The sequence below is a fragment of the Podarcis vaucheri genome, assembly GCF_965113315.1.
Source record: "Podarcis vaucheri genome assembly, chromosome: 1".
NCBI classification, from domain to species: domain Eukaryota; kingdom Metazoa; phylum Chordata; class Lepidosauria; order Squamata; family Lacertidae; genus Podarcis; species Podarcis vaucheri.
In genome coordinates, this window is record NC_138759.1 from 58879440 (window position 1) to 58899050 (window position 19611).

General features: G+C 38.4%; 1 protein-coding gene across 17 annotated transcripts in view; it reads right to left on the bottom strand.

Annotated features, from left to right (window-relative positions):
• The window catches only part of CD44 (CD44 molecule (IN blood group)), a 69422-nt gene that overhangs the window by 7528 nt on the left and 42283 nt on the right, over nt 1–19611 (bottom strand). For 3 of the 17 annotated variants that reach the window (XM_082224083.1, XM_082224077.1, XM_082224072.1), the window contains exons 7-19: nt 17649–17753; nt 17119–17247; nt 14331–14417; nt 13245–13415; nt 10851–11024; nt 8974–9162; nt 7562–7735; nt 6012–6182; nt 3716–3895; nt 3062–3235; nt 1926–2090; nt 504–686; nt 94–246 (exon numbers count right to left, since the gene is read on the bottom strand). In XM_082224083.1, the coding sequence (XP_082080209.1) occupies nt 94–246; nt 504–686; nt 1926–2090; nt 3062–3235; nt 3716–3895; nt 6012–6182; nt 7562–7735; nt 8974–9162; nt 10851–11024; nt 13245–13415; nt 14331–14417; nt 17119–17247; nt 17649–17753 (2055 nt within the window). The remainder of the gene's footprint in view (nt 1–93; nt 247–503; nt 687–1925; nt 2091–3061; nt 3236–3715; nt 3896–6011; nt 6183–7561; nt 7736–8973; nt 9163–10850; nt 11025–13244; nt 13416–14330; nt 14418–17118; nt 17248–17648; nt 17754–19611) is intronic. The other 14 variants (XM_082224085.1, XM_082224084.1, XM_082224082.1 and 11 more) reach the window with 14 other exon arrangements.

Here is a 19611-nt window from a genome sequence, read left to right on the forward strand (position 1 = left end):
GTACAGATTTAAAGAACGACAAATGCTTTGTTTCAAAAACAGTGCTTCATTTCATACATTGTGATGAAATGAATAGATTATTCAGCGCAATACCTGTTTGTTTGCTTTCACTATCTGAATCAACTCCCATCGGTATACCATCTCTAGAAGTATTTGTGGGATATATTTCTTCAGCATCCCAGCCTGACTGATGAATGGGAGGTAATGGTTGTTGAGTTGAGTCTTCATGATCGTTGTGTATGACAGCTGTTTGGTGAATCAATGATGAACTTAGGTTTGGACGTGTTAAAATACAAAATGATGGCTTTTGCAAGCCACTCCCCTCCCAATAACTCACTGCGCAATGTCCTCAACTTTACTCATATTTACATGCAATTACATTTCTTGTGCACCTTACATGTTCAACTATATTTACTGACTGAAAATAAGAATCCAGTTGTGAGCAATGTGATTTCCCACACCATCACCAATCACCACATAATTAAGAATGGATCTGCCACAACTACCTGTATGATAGAAATTATCTATGTTATTGTTTCCAGCTGGAGGAATAACTTCTATGGGTACTTCATCCTTCGTGCTGTTTGTAGAATAATCATCTTCTCTACCCGATTCATGATGTATATCATGTACCGTTGGATCACGAGTAGCAACTTCATGTTTGATATCATCACTGGAACCCACAGCTATGATAATGATGGTTGGGTTGGGTTAATGTTAAGTGTTCTGTAACATTTGCAGAACTACATCCCACATGATTTGCTTAGCATCGCGTTTAATTTTTTAAAATTAGTATTGCTAATGGATATCCATTACCACATTTTAGTGGATCTCAATGCAAATTTAGTTTCCTTACAAACCAGGACACAAAAGGAATATAATTCATTTGGAATATATCAACAGAATGAAAAAACAAAAACAAAACAAAAATGCACACTTCCTCTTTATATAGTTACATGAAATGTTTTCTTTTTATTCTAACTTTCTGATAGAGGAATACTACTAAGTAGCAAGTTATCTCTAGATATTTGCAGTGTATTTTATTGTTACTTAAAAGCTTTACTGTGTGCATGAATGAAAAATGGATGTTCAAGGCTTATACCATAACTATAGGTAAAGGTAAAGGGACCCCTGACTATTAGGTCCAGTCGTGACCGACTCGGGGGTTGCAGCGCTCATCTCGCTTTATCGGCCGAGGGAGCCGGCGTACAGCTTCCGGGTCATGTGGCCAGCATGACTAAGCCACTTCTGGCGAACCAGAGCAGCGCACGGAAACACCATTTACCTTCCCGCCAGAGCGATACCAATTTATCTACTTGCACTTTGATGTGCTTTCGAACTGCTAGGTTGGCAGGAGCAGGGACTGAGCAACGGGAGCTCACCCCATCACGGGGATTCAAACTACCAACCTTCTGATCGGCAAGCCCTAGGCTCTGTGGTTTAACCCACAGCACCACCCGCGTCCCACCTTAACTATAGACCACTGCTATTCCAATGATGCTGGAATCAAGTTTAAATATTATGATTGCATGGCCAGTTCTCATATCAATAACAGACTATTGTGCCCTATCATGACACGAGCATCTTCCTTGTTTTGTTTAATGTCAATGAATTTCTATACAGTGGTGCTTCGGGTTACAGACTCCGCTAACCCGGAAGTAGTACCTCGGGTTAAGAACTTTGCCCCAGGATGAGAACAGAAATTGCGCACAAACAGTGCAGCAGGCTCCATGTACCTCAAGTTAAGAAAGGTTTCAGGTTAAGAACAGACCTCCGGAACGAATTAAGTTCGGAACCTGAGGCACCACTGTAATTGATTTCCCTTAAGATTAAAATTGCAACCTGTTATCTAGCTCAATACAGCAGCCTAATTCATCTAGAACGTAACAAAGAGAATATCTGAATTTTCTTCTTCTTGCTTGTACCTATATGTGAAGTTTCATTTCCATGCACGTATTCAACTGAAGAAATAATTCCAGGTACAAAATAATCTGTTGACGTGTTTGAAGGATGCCTGTGTTCATTGTTCTGGCCAGGATGTGCTTCTTGAGTAGACTCTTCATGGTCACTACCACCATCAGAGACCACAGCTGTCACAATATAGTTAGATCATTCATTCATTCATTTATTACAATGCTTATGTAATCTATTACAAAATTGTTTACTGAGAGGCACATTACCTGGCCTTCTACTGCACATAGATTCAAGTTACAAGAAAGGAGATTCCAGCTAAACATTAGGAAGAACCTTCTGACAATAGGAGTAGCCTAACAGTGGAACGGACTCCCTTAGTAGGTGAGGGACTCTCCTTCACTGGAGGTTTTAAAGCAGAGATTAGATGGTCAACTGTTGTGGAAACTTTTGTTGAGATTCCTGCATTGCAGGGGCTTGGACCAGATGGCTTTTGGGGGTCCCCTCCAACTCTATAATTCTATGGTTACTTGGGAGGCTTCTGACTCTTTCTAAATAATGTATATGTTAGCCCATCAGCATCCCTAAAGGGCATGTTGATGGCAGAATTTCCTTCAAAAGATTTCAATGAAACAGATTGGTTTAACAACAACAAAAATTGTATCTCTACAAGACTATTCATGTACAGTTTTGTTTTTGTAACTTGGAGGCCTAATGCCAAGTAGCCCTTCAGCCCTAGATTTATTTGTATTTTACCTGTCCTTACTACTCCACCACTAAATTACTCCATTCATCTGACTGATGCTAAGTCAGTGGTCACTGTCATCCCTGAAAGTCGCAGTTATGGCAATTTATTTCCGTACTTTCTGCATTTATACACCCACCTTCTAACAGTGACTCATAAAAAACACACACCTGGGTTTGAAGGCTAAGTATGGAGAGTCGTCTCCTGTAATTACTGACTCTGCTTTTAAGTGGGTTATGAATACCATTATTTTGTTGCAAATGAATGGAACTTTATTATCAACTGGCAGAGAGAATGAGAGTAGTTGGGATAGCTCTTCAAATGGAGTACGGTGACAATGCAGTACATTTGAAAAATAATACAAAGAACTGCAAATTTATTAAAGTTCTATTTCCTGGGAGGTACCTGTATGATGCGTCTCCTTTTCATGCTTTCCTTCACTTGAAAGAGTAACTATAGGTGGGATATTATCCATAGTTGTGTTTGTGGTATCTTCATCTTCACTTTCCCACCCAGGATGCATTGCATGTGGTTTTTGTGTGGTGTCTTCCTGCTTGCCATTATCACTGGAGGCAACAGCTGTTGTAATGATGGTTTGAATATTTTTCAAATGTTACATAGGTATCGTTCTTTTCATCAGTTCTTACTAAGTGCTATGTTTTGTTGAATTGAATCAATATCGTATCAGGTTTTTAAGTATAATTACGTTTAGTCTGATGGCATTTACCTACTATGATTTACAGTTCAAGTACCTTTCATCCAACACCAGAAGAATTAAAAGCCATTAGAATTCCTGTACTTGGAAGACACCCAAGGAGATGTTTCCATTTCAAGACTGCTTCAACTTGGAAGAGTTATTTCAGGCAGGAGATAATATCAAGCAGCAAACAAATTTTGCATACTTTTTCATCACACCATGCTTCCTGTGTTTAGTGAAAGTCCATTTATTTAAATGGAGTCAGGATTACATCTTTACATAGTTTGAGATAGCTTCTAATTTATCTAGAGAGATTACTGAAAAAAGAAGTAAAATGTTTTTACTATTTTTCCAGTCAATACCTGTGTCTGAACGTTCATTTTCATGCTCACTTTCAGCTGCATGAAGAATTCCAGGCAGCAAATGATTTCCAGATGTGTTTGTGAGATGTTTTTCTTCATTATCCTGTCCAGAGTGCTCACTGTGCAACATTGTATCCCGACCGGAATCTTCATAGTCAGTGCTATCACTGGAGTCTACTGCTGTTACAAAGATGGCTGGGTCAGTTTTGAATTCTCTGCTTTCACATGCGCTTCACTAAGTGCAATTCTACTTAACCCCAGCATGGAAAGTGGAAATCAGTAACCACAATAGCCCTTTTAGATGAGACAGAACTATAGCTCTATCCAAAACGTATTCTATGGCTATAAAATCTACACAGAAAACAGGGGCAGTATACCTGAATGAGCGTCTCCACCCCCATCGTTCTGCCCGGACACTGAGGTCCAGCGCCGAGGGCCTTCTGGCGGTTCCCTCACTGCGAGTAGCAAAGTTACAGGGAACCAGGCAGAAGGCCTTCTCAGTAGTGGCACGCGCCCTGTGGAATGCCCTCCCACCAGATGTCAAAGAATAAACAACTATCTGACGTTTAGAAGGCATCAGAAGGCAGCGCTCTTTAGGGACGTTTTTAATGACTGATGTTTTAATGTATTTTTAATCTTTTGTTGGAAGCTGCCCAGAGTGGCTGGGGAAACACAACCAGATGGGGGTTTATTATTATTATTATTATTATTATTATTATTATTATTATTATTATTATTATTATTTCTAATTTAGCTAAAAGATTTAATGATAATGAATCACTGTCTGTACCTGTATGTGGCATTTCCTTTTTACTCACTTTTTATTCTGAGAAATGATTCTAAGTGGCTAATTAAATTTAGATGCATTTGCAAGGTATTTAATGTCACTGTCCCAGCCAAGATCATATACAACCATCTCTGCTTCATGAATCTTTTGAAGCCTCTTGTCTGGGAAAGCAAATCTTTCTGCCATAGGACTCATTTTGCCGGACTCTGGAGTATTTATAAATACTTGTCCAGATCAAGTCAACATAGGCCTTTGGTCATCAACCTCAATGGAAGACTAAAGTAACCCAGTCTAAAAAAAGAAAAGGCAAGAATAGGTGGTGTTTTTTTAAAAAAAACCTTTTCATGTTTTTTCTCTCTAGCTGCAATAAATTTGCCTTCACTGCCCAAGAGGATATAAACTAGCCTACATGTGTGAATCATGAGAGGAATCTTTGTAGTTCATTCCAACAGCTGCTATAATAATGTCTGAATCTGTTTTAAAGACAACAAATGGTAGCGAATGGTAGCCTGATAAAGAATAGACCCATTAAAATCAGTGGACTGGGATAACATGAATCCATTCATTTCAGTGGATCAGCTCTTGATTTAGTTAGACAATACCCTATGTTAGCAGTTTCCTCCTCATAATTATTTGATGCCCATCTTATCTAGCTTTACGGGCACTATCAGAATTTTAGGTGAAGTCAATTAAAATATTAGGTTAAGGCTTAAGCAGTATTAATTATTAGGTTAAGACTGAACTCCATATGCATTGTCAAAGTAATAAATTCCATCTCGGGAAACAATAACTTCCAATCTAACATGCCACATTTCTCAAATTATTTTCCCAAAGAAGTATACATGGCTTCATCTTTAAGAGGACTTCAACCCAATAAGACTTCAAAAACATTTCTGTTTTGCTTAGAAATTTACTGATGTGCTATGCAAGCTTGCTACTATTTTCTTGTGGATTTGGGGTTTTCTAAATTGTTTTTAAATTTATTGTTTGATCTTGAGTTTACATATTTGTCAGTCATCTTGTGGAAGTTTTGTCGTTGTTGTTTTGAAAAGTGACTATACATTTATTAAATGAATTTAAAAAGTGTAGAAAAGTTTAACAATGCCGAATTTTCTTTTTCTTCCTAGTACCCGAATGAGATATTTCCAAATCCTCTTCATGCTTGTTTACACTTGAAATGAGACCAGGCATAATTCCATTTTTAGATGTTTTTGTAGGATATCAATTTTCATTGCTCCCACCAAGATGGATCTCATTAATCTATATACCACGATTATCAGTCTTCACAGTTAATCTTACCCGTGGAGACCACAACTGCTACAATGATGACTGAATCAATACCACATTTTCACTATCAGGCCCATGTTATGTAGATGAAATAATTTTCTTAGGATGTATCAGTAGTTAAGGCTGCAATCCTGATTCATGCTGACTTCATAGGAGTCAGGATTACACCCTTCGTAGGAAATAATAATGATTGGGGCTGAATAGAACTTTTCTGAGATATACCTGTATAAATGGATTCATTTTTTTGCTCATTTTCACTTGGATGAATAATTTCAGGTAGTGTCTCTTTGCTGGATGAGTTTGTGGGGTATCTTTCTTCATTGGACCATTCAGGATATATGCCATGAGTTGGTGGGCCTTGAGTGGATTCTTCAACTTTCATCCCATTATCTGCTTTTGTGGTGAAGTATTTGTTAAATTTAATATATGCAGAACCACTGTCTATTGTACATGCATTTTGCAGTTCAATATGAATCCAACTACACTGGTGGCACGCAAGAAAAAAGGGTGCCTTTTAGGGGTCTGTTTATCTGTCACTAAGTCAAGATTCTCTATTACACTTTTAGTATAAGCACTTTTCAATAAAAAAAATAACCAGTTCATATTTCAGTTAATTCATTTTAGTTAAATCCTTTGAAACAATATCTTATCTAGCCATTATTATGTACATGTGAAGCAAGCATTTTGTATTCCACAGCTATAAAATGATTTTGGTTTTAGTTAAATGATATGAAGACAACATATTTTGTTCATTTCTTATTTGCAGACAGCTTGGTTTCTAAAAAAAAGAAAAGAAATAAGCTTGCAAAGGAGGTATTTTGACTTCCTCATAGACACATGCTGTTTATGGCACAATTTGTAAAAACAAATTTGTTCTTTCAATGTTGTGACGGCAAAGCAGGCAACAGAAATACAAATTAGTAAATACTGTAGATAATTTTGGTTATCTACAGTAAATGTGGAGTATTTTCTACTTGAAGAAACGCTAAAACAACAGTAATGGGCTGCATCTACAGAACAGAGGCCCAAGCAAAATAATTGTGTGTAAAGCACTCTGACACTAATATTCTTGGTGTCAGAGATTGAATTATATTGGGGTGGTGATGTCAAGATGAAATAAAACTAATATGATATGAAGCCCTACTCAGATGATGAAATGTGACTTATCTGTTTGAATGGAATAGTGGCTCTTCTCAAAGCTACCTCTTTTTAAAACTTAGGTGCCACTGATGCAAAAGAACATGGGTCCACCATTCTTTAACACTGACTGAGGTAGCAGGACAGAGAAATGTGCGTAGGATCCTGCAGAAGGGATGGCGCCATTTGGAGGTTGGGCCTCAATGGACTGGCGGTAATGCCATCCATTATTGGGAATGCTAACAATCCATTATTAATGGAAAGTTTTGTCAGACTGCCATGATTATCTTAGTGCCCTAATATTGGAATACTAGGAATTCACTTTAAAGGGTAGTAAGAAGGCCTAAATATATGTGAGATGCAGGTCTGTGAATGTAGCTGCCGTGTAAGGGGCAGGTGAACTGGATCATAACCGTGACATAGGAGGGGCTGCTGCTTTCCTCCTGTGCAATTACCACAATAAAAATTGCTTCCGTTTTTGAAGCCATGTTTCACCCCAAATGGAGAAGCATCAGACCACAGTTCTAATAAAGGCTGGACTTCTCACTGAGACATAAAAGCCTTCCTATTCGCTGACATAAAAGAGAAATAGAACTGAACATAGGAAGATTACATTAACATCCTGCAAGCAGTACCTGTCTGAGAAGATTCATTGTCATGAAGCTTCTCACTTTGAGGAATAAGTGTTTCTAGGACACCAAGGATCGTTCTGTTTGTGGCAGAACCACTTCTCCGCCCAGCTTTGCCCACTGTGGATAACTGATCTTGATGTGATTCTTCACGTTCAGCACTTTCATTGAAGACTAAAACTATTGTAGCAATGATAAATAATGCAGGAATCAGTAACTCAGTATTTTGGATTTCCGTGTGTTTAGTAGATAGTGAGAGACTCAGAAAGCTCTGTGCGTGAACTCCAATGGAAACAGGCTTCCCCAATTGTTTCGCCATAGGATGGAAACCTTATTTATGCATGTAGAATAGCTACCTCAACAGAAGTTCATAGGTAAGCCCATTCTGCCTGTCAGAATTCTCACCTCAAGAAGGAGTCACTGTACTGAGGTGGTTATTTGAATCAGTATAGTTCAAACCTTCCATGGGGAAGAAGCTTGACTCAGTGGCAGAGAACCTGCTATGAATGCAGAAGGGTTCCATCTCTAGCATCTCCACATAGGACTCGGAAAGACTCTGTCCGAAACCTGGCACAGCTGCTGCTAATCGTTGTAGACTGTCCATCTTGAGCTAGATGGACCAGTGGCGTGACTCACTATAAGGCAGCTTCCTGTGTTTGAGATGGCATGCTAATCACTAGTTAGTGCAAGAAGAGGTATAATTTTATCATTTTGTATAATTTTTCTTTCTGTGTGGAAATGGATAGAATGACTAATGCACAAACCAATTCGGCCAAAATGCTTGGATGAAAATTCAGTCTTCTTACAGAATCAGCTACTTCCACTGAGTTCAGTAGGCTTACATCAGCTTAAACCCAGATTCTTCAATTTGCATACTGTAGCAATAAGTCTGGCAACCAATACAGCTCAAGCTGCTGCATTGCCACAACAGGGATAAAACACAGATAACTTCAGAATAACCAAACAGCAAAGTGGTCTTGATTTATACCTCTGTGTTCTCACACACGGCACATCCTTAATATTCGGACAAACCACTGGCCCATCAAGCCCAGTACAGTCTACTTTTAGATATTTATATAGGTTTACTAGCAAATGGTATAAACATAAATTTTATCGGTATTACATATCTGGGGTACTTTTGACACTGATAAAAGATTGTACCTATCTATTTAAAATGTAACTAAAAATAATGGGAGAAAAATGACTGCGAAGAGCAAAACTCTCAACAATTTGGAACTCACACCTCTAATATATGGAAGAATAACTAAAGGAAACTCACAACGCCCACCAACCCCTTGACTAAAAGTTCTAATTTTAAGTATGGTTAAACACCATTTCTCCAGAAACCTGGATCAGGAAATGAAAGCAAACAATCCAAATGAACATCTAATTCTACAGTTCACTATTGGTTCTGATACCTGTATGGTGGGAAGATTCTTCCTCCAGAGTTCTTTCTCTTTCACTTGATGGAACAAGCACAGGATGCAATACGTCTGAAGCTGTGGTTGTAGGTAATGTGTCTTCAGTTTCTAATCCAGAGAGAGCACCATCTAGTGGAGTCTGAGTTGAGTCTTCCTGCTTGAAGAAATCATCACTGGAGGACCCAGCTGTTATGATGATGTTTTGAATCAGTTGCAGTGTTATGCTTGCTGAACAACCATCCAGATTGTTCACTTTATCTTGTTAAACTAGACATGGCTTGCTTTTTCAATTATGTGCATAAGCAAGAGGAGGAGGAAAGTAGATAGTTTTTTTGGGAAAGTATTGTTGAATTCACAGCCACCCAGTGTCATCACCTCGATTATCAGAAGTTGCTGATTTTCCAGACAGTGCCCCAGAGACCAGTAGGAATAGCGGAAAGGCGTGTAACAGTATTATAGGCAGAAAAGATGTGACAACAGCTTGCACCTTTAACTGATCTATCAAACGTCTTTGATAGATGCCAAGGCTTTGTACAACTAAAATCACAGCACCATCTTAAGTCCATAAACTTTCTCTTTCTTGTCTTCTTTTTCTTCTTCCTTTTTCATTGAAATTGTACTTTTTGGAATATGTTTAGACATTTGTTCCAGGCTCTAAGGCCAAATGCTGCAGATAGATAATGTTGGTTCACACATTCAACTTGAAAAAAATATTTTGGCCGGCATTCTGAGCCAGATGTAGTTCAACCATTTCAGCATAGCCTTATACAGTTCTAAAGGTGCTGCTGTTTAAATCCAAGGAAACTGTCAGAAGCATCTTGAGGTACCACCACCACACCACCAGATTTTTCCTTCAGAGTCAAACCTTTTCCCAGCATTCAGCAGGAAGCATAATGTGTTGAACATTATGATGACTGCCTGAGATGAGCCCAAGAGAACATGCTTTAGATTTTGAGAAATAACACCAAGCCCACAGAAAGCCCTTTGGAATAAGAAAGCAAGGTCGACCCCATCTGCAAGAGAAAATGCTAATACATTTCCATAATAAACCAAACCAAAATTGCAATGCAAGTTGTGTATGTGTTTGTATAAATTCCATTTGTTCATCTTTCATTCCCTAATATTGCAATCGTCCTCTAATGTTGGCAAATCTATGCTCTTGGGTTCAAAAGATCTCTGTTTTCATGTGTTTGAATAGCAGTTTATATAGTTCTTTCTTTAAAACAAAGTGAAGCATCACAAAATGAGCTCATGTTAGCTCACAACTTTCTAAACAAGGAACTGATTTGAGCCAATTTTGTGAAGTCTACAAGCATTGGCTACTTGAAAAACACAGCGGCAACTTGATTTGGTATGGGCCAATCTCATCATGTTTCTATGCTGACTTTTACTGGCTGCGTGTCTGATCTATGTGTACTTTAGCACTGCCAAGCTCCCTTTGTGTAGCACTGAATTGAGGCCAACGTGGTTACATATGACCGCACTTTAAAAAATGCTGCTTTAAGATATGGTTAGACAGGGATGACATGTTGGTTTGGAACTTCTGCAAATTTCAGGGAACTTTGGAGTCTAAAATAAATTCAGATTTGGGATTTGTGACTCACTCTTGCTTAGCCAAAGCCAAATAACACGTGAGCCTTGGGTTTCATGGTTTTGTTAAGATTTAACAGAACACATCTGGGGGGAAATGCCTTCAAATGTGTGACTCTGCTTTCTTTTTTTAAAGTAATCACAGCATATTATCTGCAGATGTAGTAGCAGATATAGCACTGCACCATGATTCTAATTATTAACTAACTTCTAGACTTTGATACTGTGAGAGTTGATGCTGACATGAAAGAGGTATCGTCAAGATCATGCTTTAGTAGTCATACCAGTAGCTGTTGAATAATGTTCATCATCACCTAGAGGAACAATTCGGGGTAGCACATCCTCCCTTGTGCCATTTGTTGAATATCTGACTTCACTGTCTTTTTCAGAGTGTACACCATGCAGAAATGAATCATGGGCCGAGTCATCATGCTTGACATCTTTGGTGGAGACCACAGCTGTTGTGACAATAGTTGAATTTATATTTATTTGACTATATTCCACACTACCACCAACCAATTAACATTGGTATTATTTCTTGGGTATAACACATGGGTATAACATAAGTTCAGGTATTTTTAATGCACAGCTCACATATCCATGCCATTTCGTCTTTAGCATCAAGTGGAAACTTACATGGGTGAGAGAACCCTCTGAAATTCACCATCGCAGGCACAACAATTTGAAATCAAATGCAATACTTTACAGTGGACAGTTCACACATGTCCATTGAATGCCATCAAATACTGAATAAATAAACAACCATGAATCAGGAGTGTGTCCTCTTTAGATTGTAAATATTCACTCTGGCTGAAAATTGCTACAAAAGTAGTAGATCTGCAAGCAAAACCCATGATATGGGACAGAAAATTTTCCCAAATGAAAATTTTTCTAGTTTCTGTTCCCTAACTGGCAATGAATGGCTGCCAATTGCTAATGTAATATCGGAAAAGTTTGGATGTTTCAAAGGTTTTGTTCTATTTACTAAAACACAAGTAAAAGAAATATGCTAGGTTAGATAACCATGTAGGTCATCAGAAAATTTTCTGATGCAAGCACTTCTGGAAAACCCACATCAATGGGCAAATGTCAGGATCATAGCCCTCAAATGTCTTGGAAAAATAGAATTTTGGAAACTTAACATTTTACTTTTCATCAGAGTGGCAGAGTGCATTTATTTTAAGTTCAGGTGGGCAATCGCACAATAGTGCCACTAGTTTTGTACTACTGCTGAAGAAAATTGCAATCATGACCACTGATGAGTTTCAGAGATCATTACAAAAATCCAAACTCAACCCTTCTGTTACCATCAAGTGCTATGCATCCTAACCTTTCCACTTATAACCAAAGGTTGTCATTAAAACAAAAACTGGGATTGGTTCTGTGCTTTGAACAGCAACTTGATACAGAAAAGTAAGGGTACTTCTACACTGTCGTTACTCCTGGGTGCTGCTCAGTCATGTACCAGAAAACTCAGGTTATACAATTAAAGCAGGTTTGGCACCCTTGTGCAACAAATCTGCTTCTCCTAAAAATCAGCCTTAAATGCAATGGAAAGTGTGTAAAGTGTGGGATAACAATGGCTTTATTAAAGTAGTAAGCAAGCAAGCAAGTAAGGCTGTTGCTAAAGGCACAAAAATATATGCCTCCAACTACTGTATGAAATTATGTTGGAAAACAGTAAAATAAAGTTTTGATCCACAGAATTTTTTCCTTTGAAATGCACTCTTTGACTTACGATTTGCTTTGCTTCACTATGGAAGAACTATAGCAAAATGCATGATTCAGACAATGCAATGAGACCCACTACACTTCTGATAGAAACAAATGACTACAAGCCGCTTGACTGATTTCACTAAATTGTATTTTCCACAATTAGAGAAAGAATAATCCAGGAAGATATGCACAACATATGTTAGTTTAACATATAACTTGATGCTTGTTGCTAAACCCAAAGAATAGCTTTTACCACCACCACAATATAACCACCATCTCACCATAGCAAAATAAATTTGACCTCATAGACCACCTGTGCACAAATAACATGAATGATAAAAGTCAGAGCCTAGAGATTAAGTGTACTGATAGGAATAGTACTTTCCCAAATACAACTGAAGGCACCAGCACACTTTGCAATGTCCCCATCATAGAGATAATCCAATGCAAAAGAAACCAAACTAGTTTAAGGATGTTTACCAAGTAAAGCGTTGTTTCATAATATGCATTCCTAGGACAAATGCCTAACAGATACCAGTGCGAAGAGGTAAGGCAAGTCAGAGCTAAATGAAGCTCAAGCATAAAACACAAAATGAGACTTTAATTTTATAAGTATGCACCCAAGTTTGCATTTCCAGACTAAGCCAATAGGACTGTACCATTATCATATGCAAACACGAAGTCCTGCTCCCAGTTTAGGATATGCATAGAAATAATGGCAGAGTAAAATAATTCATGGTACTCAATTAAACCTTCTTTGCTTTGTGTTGTCTATTATTAAGCAGTAATCTTGCATTATATCCAGAATTGCATTATAAATTAATTTTGGATTCGATGTTGTGGTATTTCTGAATTATGTATGGCGCAAACTATTCCTTACATCCAAATCCCATGGTTTACTGAGACACATCTAATGACTTTCATTATAGTGCAGTGCATTCATTACAGGAATTAATGCTTACTGGTTTTTGATGGCCGAGGTTCGTTATCACCACTGCTGTTCCATTCAAGAACGGTTTCAGGATTTAAGTGCCCAGACCCTTCTCCATAATGATCATCATCATCGCCACCATCATCATCATCGCCACCATCATCATCATCAAAAACATCACGATGTTCTTCAGAACTCTTATCTAGTGATTTGATTATGTAAACCTACGATAAGCTTTTAATATCATTATCCATTTCCCAATCACCAAAGTAAGTATCTTTCTTATTTGTGGTAGTGTTTTCAGAGCTCCTCATTAGAGATGAATAATGAGTAAGAGATTAATAATGTGTAATAGATTTATTGGGTGGAAATAAACCAAACAGTGGTGGTGGTGCAACAATGTACAATGTGCATTAAATCAATAAGAGTGTCTGTGATCCAGTGCATGGCAAGAAGATGGTTGAGTTGGTTACAGTTGCCTTGTATCACTGTATCACAAGGCATTGTGAGTGATATAATAAAGAGAAGAGAGAGCATTTACAAGGCACTCAATACATCAGGATATGCTCCTGGGAGGCACTGCAAGATCCTTTGGATTCCACTAGAGAAAAGTTGGAGCTCTGAATATGGGTGATTTGACAAGAATCTCAGTGGAAATGCTATATTCTTACTGTATAATTTGCTACCATAAGAAAAGAGACAGTTACACAGAAGTTAAGAGACAGCACAAGAGAATTTTCAGTTTATGCATCCCACTGCCACCACAAATAATGGAGCTGGCATTAAGAACAACCAATGGATAAGAAGAAATAAAGTTATTGACAAAGCAACCCAATATTAGGATGCTTTGAGGGGTTATTAAAAGAGCAGGGGATCTCAGCAATACATAGATGTAGCAATAGAGGATACATATTCAGTCCAAATGAAGATTCATGTATATTCAGTCTGAACTGTATATTCAGATCCAAAGATTTCTGACTACGTGGGGCTTTATTGAATAGAAAAATCCTTACAGAATTAGGGGCTGTTTTCTACAATCAACACACTACTTCTGATGTTACCATTAAGTTTGTATTCTAGACAATTATAAACGATTGTTAGCAGTTAATTTTTTTACCCCAAGTTCCTTCAATGGGATGATGCACCTCCTTAAAATCAATACTGGTGGACATTTTCTCATGTGAGTTGTGATGAGGGCTGACAGCTGTTCAGACAACAGAGGAATGAGTTATGATATTTTTATTTGTTAAGCCAACATTTCCCAGCTAAGCTACTATCCATCAACACCTTCCTGAATAAACAACTTGCCTGCCAACAATAAGATTAATAAGAGGAAGGGAGAAAGAGGCTTAACAGTTAGGCGTTTGGTGCTTAATTCAAGAAAGAGGGGTCTGTTCCTATAGTTCTTGAATTGACTTCTCACAGGAATTGAAAACCTTGTAGTATTTATCAAAATCAGAAGAGTTTATTTATACACTAGAGAGAAGTTAGCTTAGGGCACAGAAGAAGAGCAGGGCATTGATAAAATAAAGCCAAATATAATATTAACCAATAAGGAAGCAAAATAAAGTTGAGGAAAAATTAAGTGAGGGTATTGAATCCCTTTATTTAAATTGTGGTGCATCTACAAGCCATTTTTGTGAATCCCAAAGCCCTTACTCACACCCACCCACCAAAGTTTTACCGTATGTATTTTTGTGCTTACAATGGGTGGAATCCAATCAGGGCACTTACGATAACAGAAGGCTTTTAATTCAGCAGGTGCCATTTGCTAATGGACGGGGAGGGCAAAAGATTTTTCCCAATTCACTCTTCGTCCTGCAATCCATCCCCACTATAGCTTATACTGTGTTTTGGAAGGTACCCCAAGTTTCTGGAGCTGTTTTTCAGGGGCACTGTGGAAGAGATCAGCAGAAATGTTTCCTCCTCTCAACCACTGGATCAAAAGCCCTTCCATGAGCTCAGGGAAGGGTAAGAACGAGGATACCTTTCTGTATGTATGTATGTATGCAAAGGGTTGCCTGTTATTGACTATATTATTTTTTTCTGATTTTAGCGTTTCCTCTGTTTAAACCTTGCATAAGAGAAAAATAGGACAAAGTGCCAGGCCAAGAAGCACTGCTCACAAAACTGTCCTCAAAAGATCACTAAGAGAACTGGATCCCATAAAGTCATTTGCCCATTTTCTGTCTCTCTTGTTTCCCATTGCTAATTGGCCACAGTAAGCTGCTATTTTTTAATTCTTGTTTGCAACTTTGATTTGGTTTAAAGAGAAATGTCAAGCTGATGTGGTCAAGAATCCTTAAACAGGGAGAAGTAAATACAAGGCTTTGTGTGTTTGTTATAGGCTACAGAAAGATCAGTTATAATGACTGTTTTCTGGTCCATGGTAACGCCAGAACTGTCTAATAACGCTGCACTATGGTTTGATGCTACATTCATGAGCAAGAAAGAGCTGCTATGAGGCTTGTGCCCCTTCTGCCCCTTTCTGATCACAGAGAGAATATTTATTTTCATTTTCTGAGAAACCTGGCTTGCCATTATGTAGGAACTAGGGACAGTGGTTTAAGAGAAGCTGTGGTTGTTTAAACAAGCCTGGTTCATAACTCAAGGTTTGAAGTTGGCTTGTTCAGAAACTGATCAGAGTTTGGTTTACATCAATCTCTGGTTCATATGTTATCAGTTAAGATTCTTTGAAACTGGAACTAAATGCTCCAGAAACCTTCTCCCTGCCACATGGAAGGAGAGCAGAAAACAAGTATGCCCAAGACTCACGGAAGCTTCTTTCACTTTGTGCATGGTTTGTGTGCCTAAACCATGGCTTATCATTATGTGCAAATGCAGTGAATGTGAAAATCATCTAGGTTATACCATCTAGGTATTATACTACAGTATAATACCAGGCTAAGGTATCACAGTGTAATAAAATTGTTAAGAGTAATGAAGAAAGCCAAAACAATGCCTTTCTGGATTCAGAATATGAATGGCAATTACAGCGGTGAATGTTTTGACAAGATAATGATTTCATGTCAACGGGCTTTTGTGACAGTTCTCAGAAAAATATAGCTATGAAGTTTTAATTGGTGCCTAAAAGAGGAGAAGTGGAAAGGAGAAAGCCATGACTAAATTATAATTATTGAAAATAATGGCAAAGCAAATGGAAGAGAGTACAGTGCAAGACTATGGAACTAGTTCCTCCTCTACAGTTACATGGGGAAGATACCTGATAAAGCTAATTTACACAGCAAAGATTTTACCCTAATTCTTATTTTCACAACTAACTTTTATCCATTATTGCATATATCTAAAACAATTTCAAAATGATCCATATTATTTAGAAATATTTGAATTGAGCACAGTGCTGCAGAAGGCTTCCCATATTGCACATTGCAAGGAAAGGTGCATGTGTGTGCTTAGTATGGGCGTACCTTTTTCACAGGCACATATGTGAAGCTGAGGCATTTAATACCTTCTTGGCCAGAGGGAATTGCTGCATTGTGCTACAACCAGGTAACAACAATGAAGCTGCTAGGTCAATCCACATGACCACTTTCAGCATAGTAATTGCTGTGCACTTCCACTGGCAGTTCTCCTGTGGCTACATGCAGTACAGTATGCTGATTTGTGCTTCCGCACGATGGTATAAGTGGTTGGAGAAAAGAGGACCTGCGGTCAACTTGTGCACTGTTCTATGTGCCACTGGCGACCACATGACTGCAATCCTCTCATATTGCCAGTGCTCAAGCATAACAGTCACTGTGCTGGAGGCGGCTGCAATGCTGGTTTCAGTCACAGCAGGCAAAAGAAGACTAGCAGTAACTTCTCATCGAGAAGACGAGTTTGTTGCCCGACCATTTTTAAGAGCGGGGGGTGTCAAACTGACTAGAACATTTGTAAGGCGTTACCCTTCCTGGAAGTTGCGTTGCGCACTTCTTTGTGTTCCTCCGACTGCCACCATAAAGGGAATTCTTCAGGAACCTGTCGAACTAGAGTAGAGTTTTCAGGGCGCTTCTCATTGTTTGACACTTCACCAGCTGTAATGATGGCAGAGTAACTAACAGGTTGGATATATGCTGTGGCAGATTAACTCCATTAATCTGTCTTCCATCACCATCACCAGGACTTCCTCTTAATGGAGAATGAAGGATCACATCCTGTGTTCTTGAATGGCGTTAATGTTGAGTTTGTTAGTTTGTTTGTTTATACAACACAGGCAAATAGTCCTCAGCTTGGCCATAATCCAAAATAAGGAAAATGTATAAAGGGGCACCAACAGAGAGAAAAGAAGCCAGAATAACACACTAAATGGTATGAATAATGTGAGTGCAAATTAAAGATGTGAAGGCTGAGTGTATGTTGGGAGAATAAGCAAGTATGAGTAAGCTTCAGAAAATATCTACAAGGCCATTTTCCCAGTAAAAAGAATTGTGCTTACTGATACTAGGAGAAAGCTGAGTTTTTCTGCCATACTTATCCCCTTCGAGTCCAGGTGTTTTGTATTCTTCTGTTGGATCTTCTTGCTTCTCATGTGAGTCTAAATCTGTCATGATGAAGTTAAAGGGTTGTAAAGATTTTCATTTTTATCCACAACACATTTGAATATTTAGCCATAACTGGAAAAGCAAAACTGGAATTTAGTGCTCTTGTGCACTATGAGGATGGTTTAAGGAGTTACTTGCTGAACATTTTCCATCATTATTTACTTCTGTTCCAGTGCTGAGTCTTGGTCTTTTCCTTGTGGCCGTGCAGAGAAAGGGAAGAGCGCTATCATTTCCTCATCCATTCATTTACATCACTCTGTGAGATGAGGAGATGTAAACCTGATGGAGAGCATTCTCAATGATAAGAGGGAAAGCAGCAGCAATCCAAAGGGGGAAAAGCCTTGGTGGAGAGAAAGAGATCAATGAGAAGAAAGAAAAATCTCACTGGTGAGAAGACAAACCAAGCGGTATCTTTCCATTTCAGCACAATGGAAAATGTGAGAGTGAATATAGCAAAGATGTTCATGCTGGAAATTATTTCATGTATTTTTTTTCCAAATGACAGCTTGTTGCTTTCATGTTTATTCTAAGAACAGCAATTCTTAGTTTTCAGCTTTGAGTTCCCAAAACATGTGCAAGGAATGGCATTTATTCTTCACTCAGAGTATAACATCGCCCATTTTCTTGGATGATTTCCAGTACAGCAACATCATCTGACAATCAGTAATTATCTATTAGGTTCACAGAATCAGACAAAATGGAAGGGGTATTGCAGGCAATATAGCCCAGCCCACTGCTCAATGCAGGCTGCAACCATGGCATCCCTGAGAGATGGCCATCCAGCCTCTTCTTAAATGAAGCATGGAAGTAGACTTCTGATGGGTTCGTTCCCCAAGAAGCAACACAAGCATAGCAGGATTAGCAGTCAACTGAAGCCTCTTCCCAAACTTAAGGTTTCATCTAACCAAAGTTTAGTGTACAGAAATGTATGGAATAAATACATACTAAACATACAACAGAATGTATTCAGTGCTTGGCTGGAATGCAATTCGGTTGACAAAATAGAAATCTTAGGCAGGGGAATTTGTTTCGCAAACACAAAGACCCCCAGAAACAACAGGGGTGCATCAAGAGGATGAAGCAGCTAAGAGGAAGACCCCCAATCCCTGGTTGCACCAGTGCACAGATCAACAGGCTCAGGATGACCTTTGATCTAGTTATAGAGCAGAACTGCAGAGAAAAGACCACTGTTTTATTCAGCCTCAAAATTCAGAACAACTAAAAACAATTATTTATTTTGCAGATGATGTCCTGGTGATAATGTGCAACATGGACAACTGTAACAAGAGACCAAATAAATAAATAAATAACCAATTCTAGATCAAACAGCTGCAGCAATTTTAAAGTACCATTAATTATACATTTATAAAATCAAGAAGTTGGTTTGGTCCAGGCTAGTGGACTAATTAGATTAGTGCTAAGTGGTTTTATTGGCTGGCTCTTTAATACTCCTTATATCAGCTTGCCCTTTTCATGAACTTATATAGTTTGGGAGTATCTAGCTTATGAACTTGCCATCATTTCTCAAAAAGCTGGTTTGAATCTCCAATCGCTATAATTCCTTAGACCACCCTTGAAGCGAGAAAGCTGAGATCAAGATTAGAAACGCACACGTATTCACAAGTTTCTGCTCCGCTGCCAATTCCACAAATCTACTGTTGCAAGTTAGAATGACATGTAAGCAGCAGACCCACAACTATTATCTGTGAAAAGAAATAGCTGTGGTGTGAATTGCACAAGATTTTCCAGTAAAGGCAACTGTACAAGTGATGTGCAAAACTGGTTCAAATCTGTACTGCTGTCTACGTTTTGATGCAAACATTTAAATCGTGCAGTTATGAATGACAATACGCATGC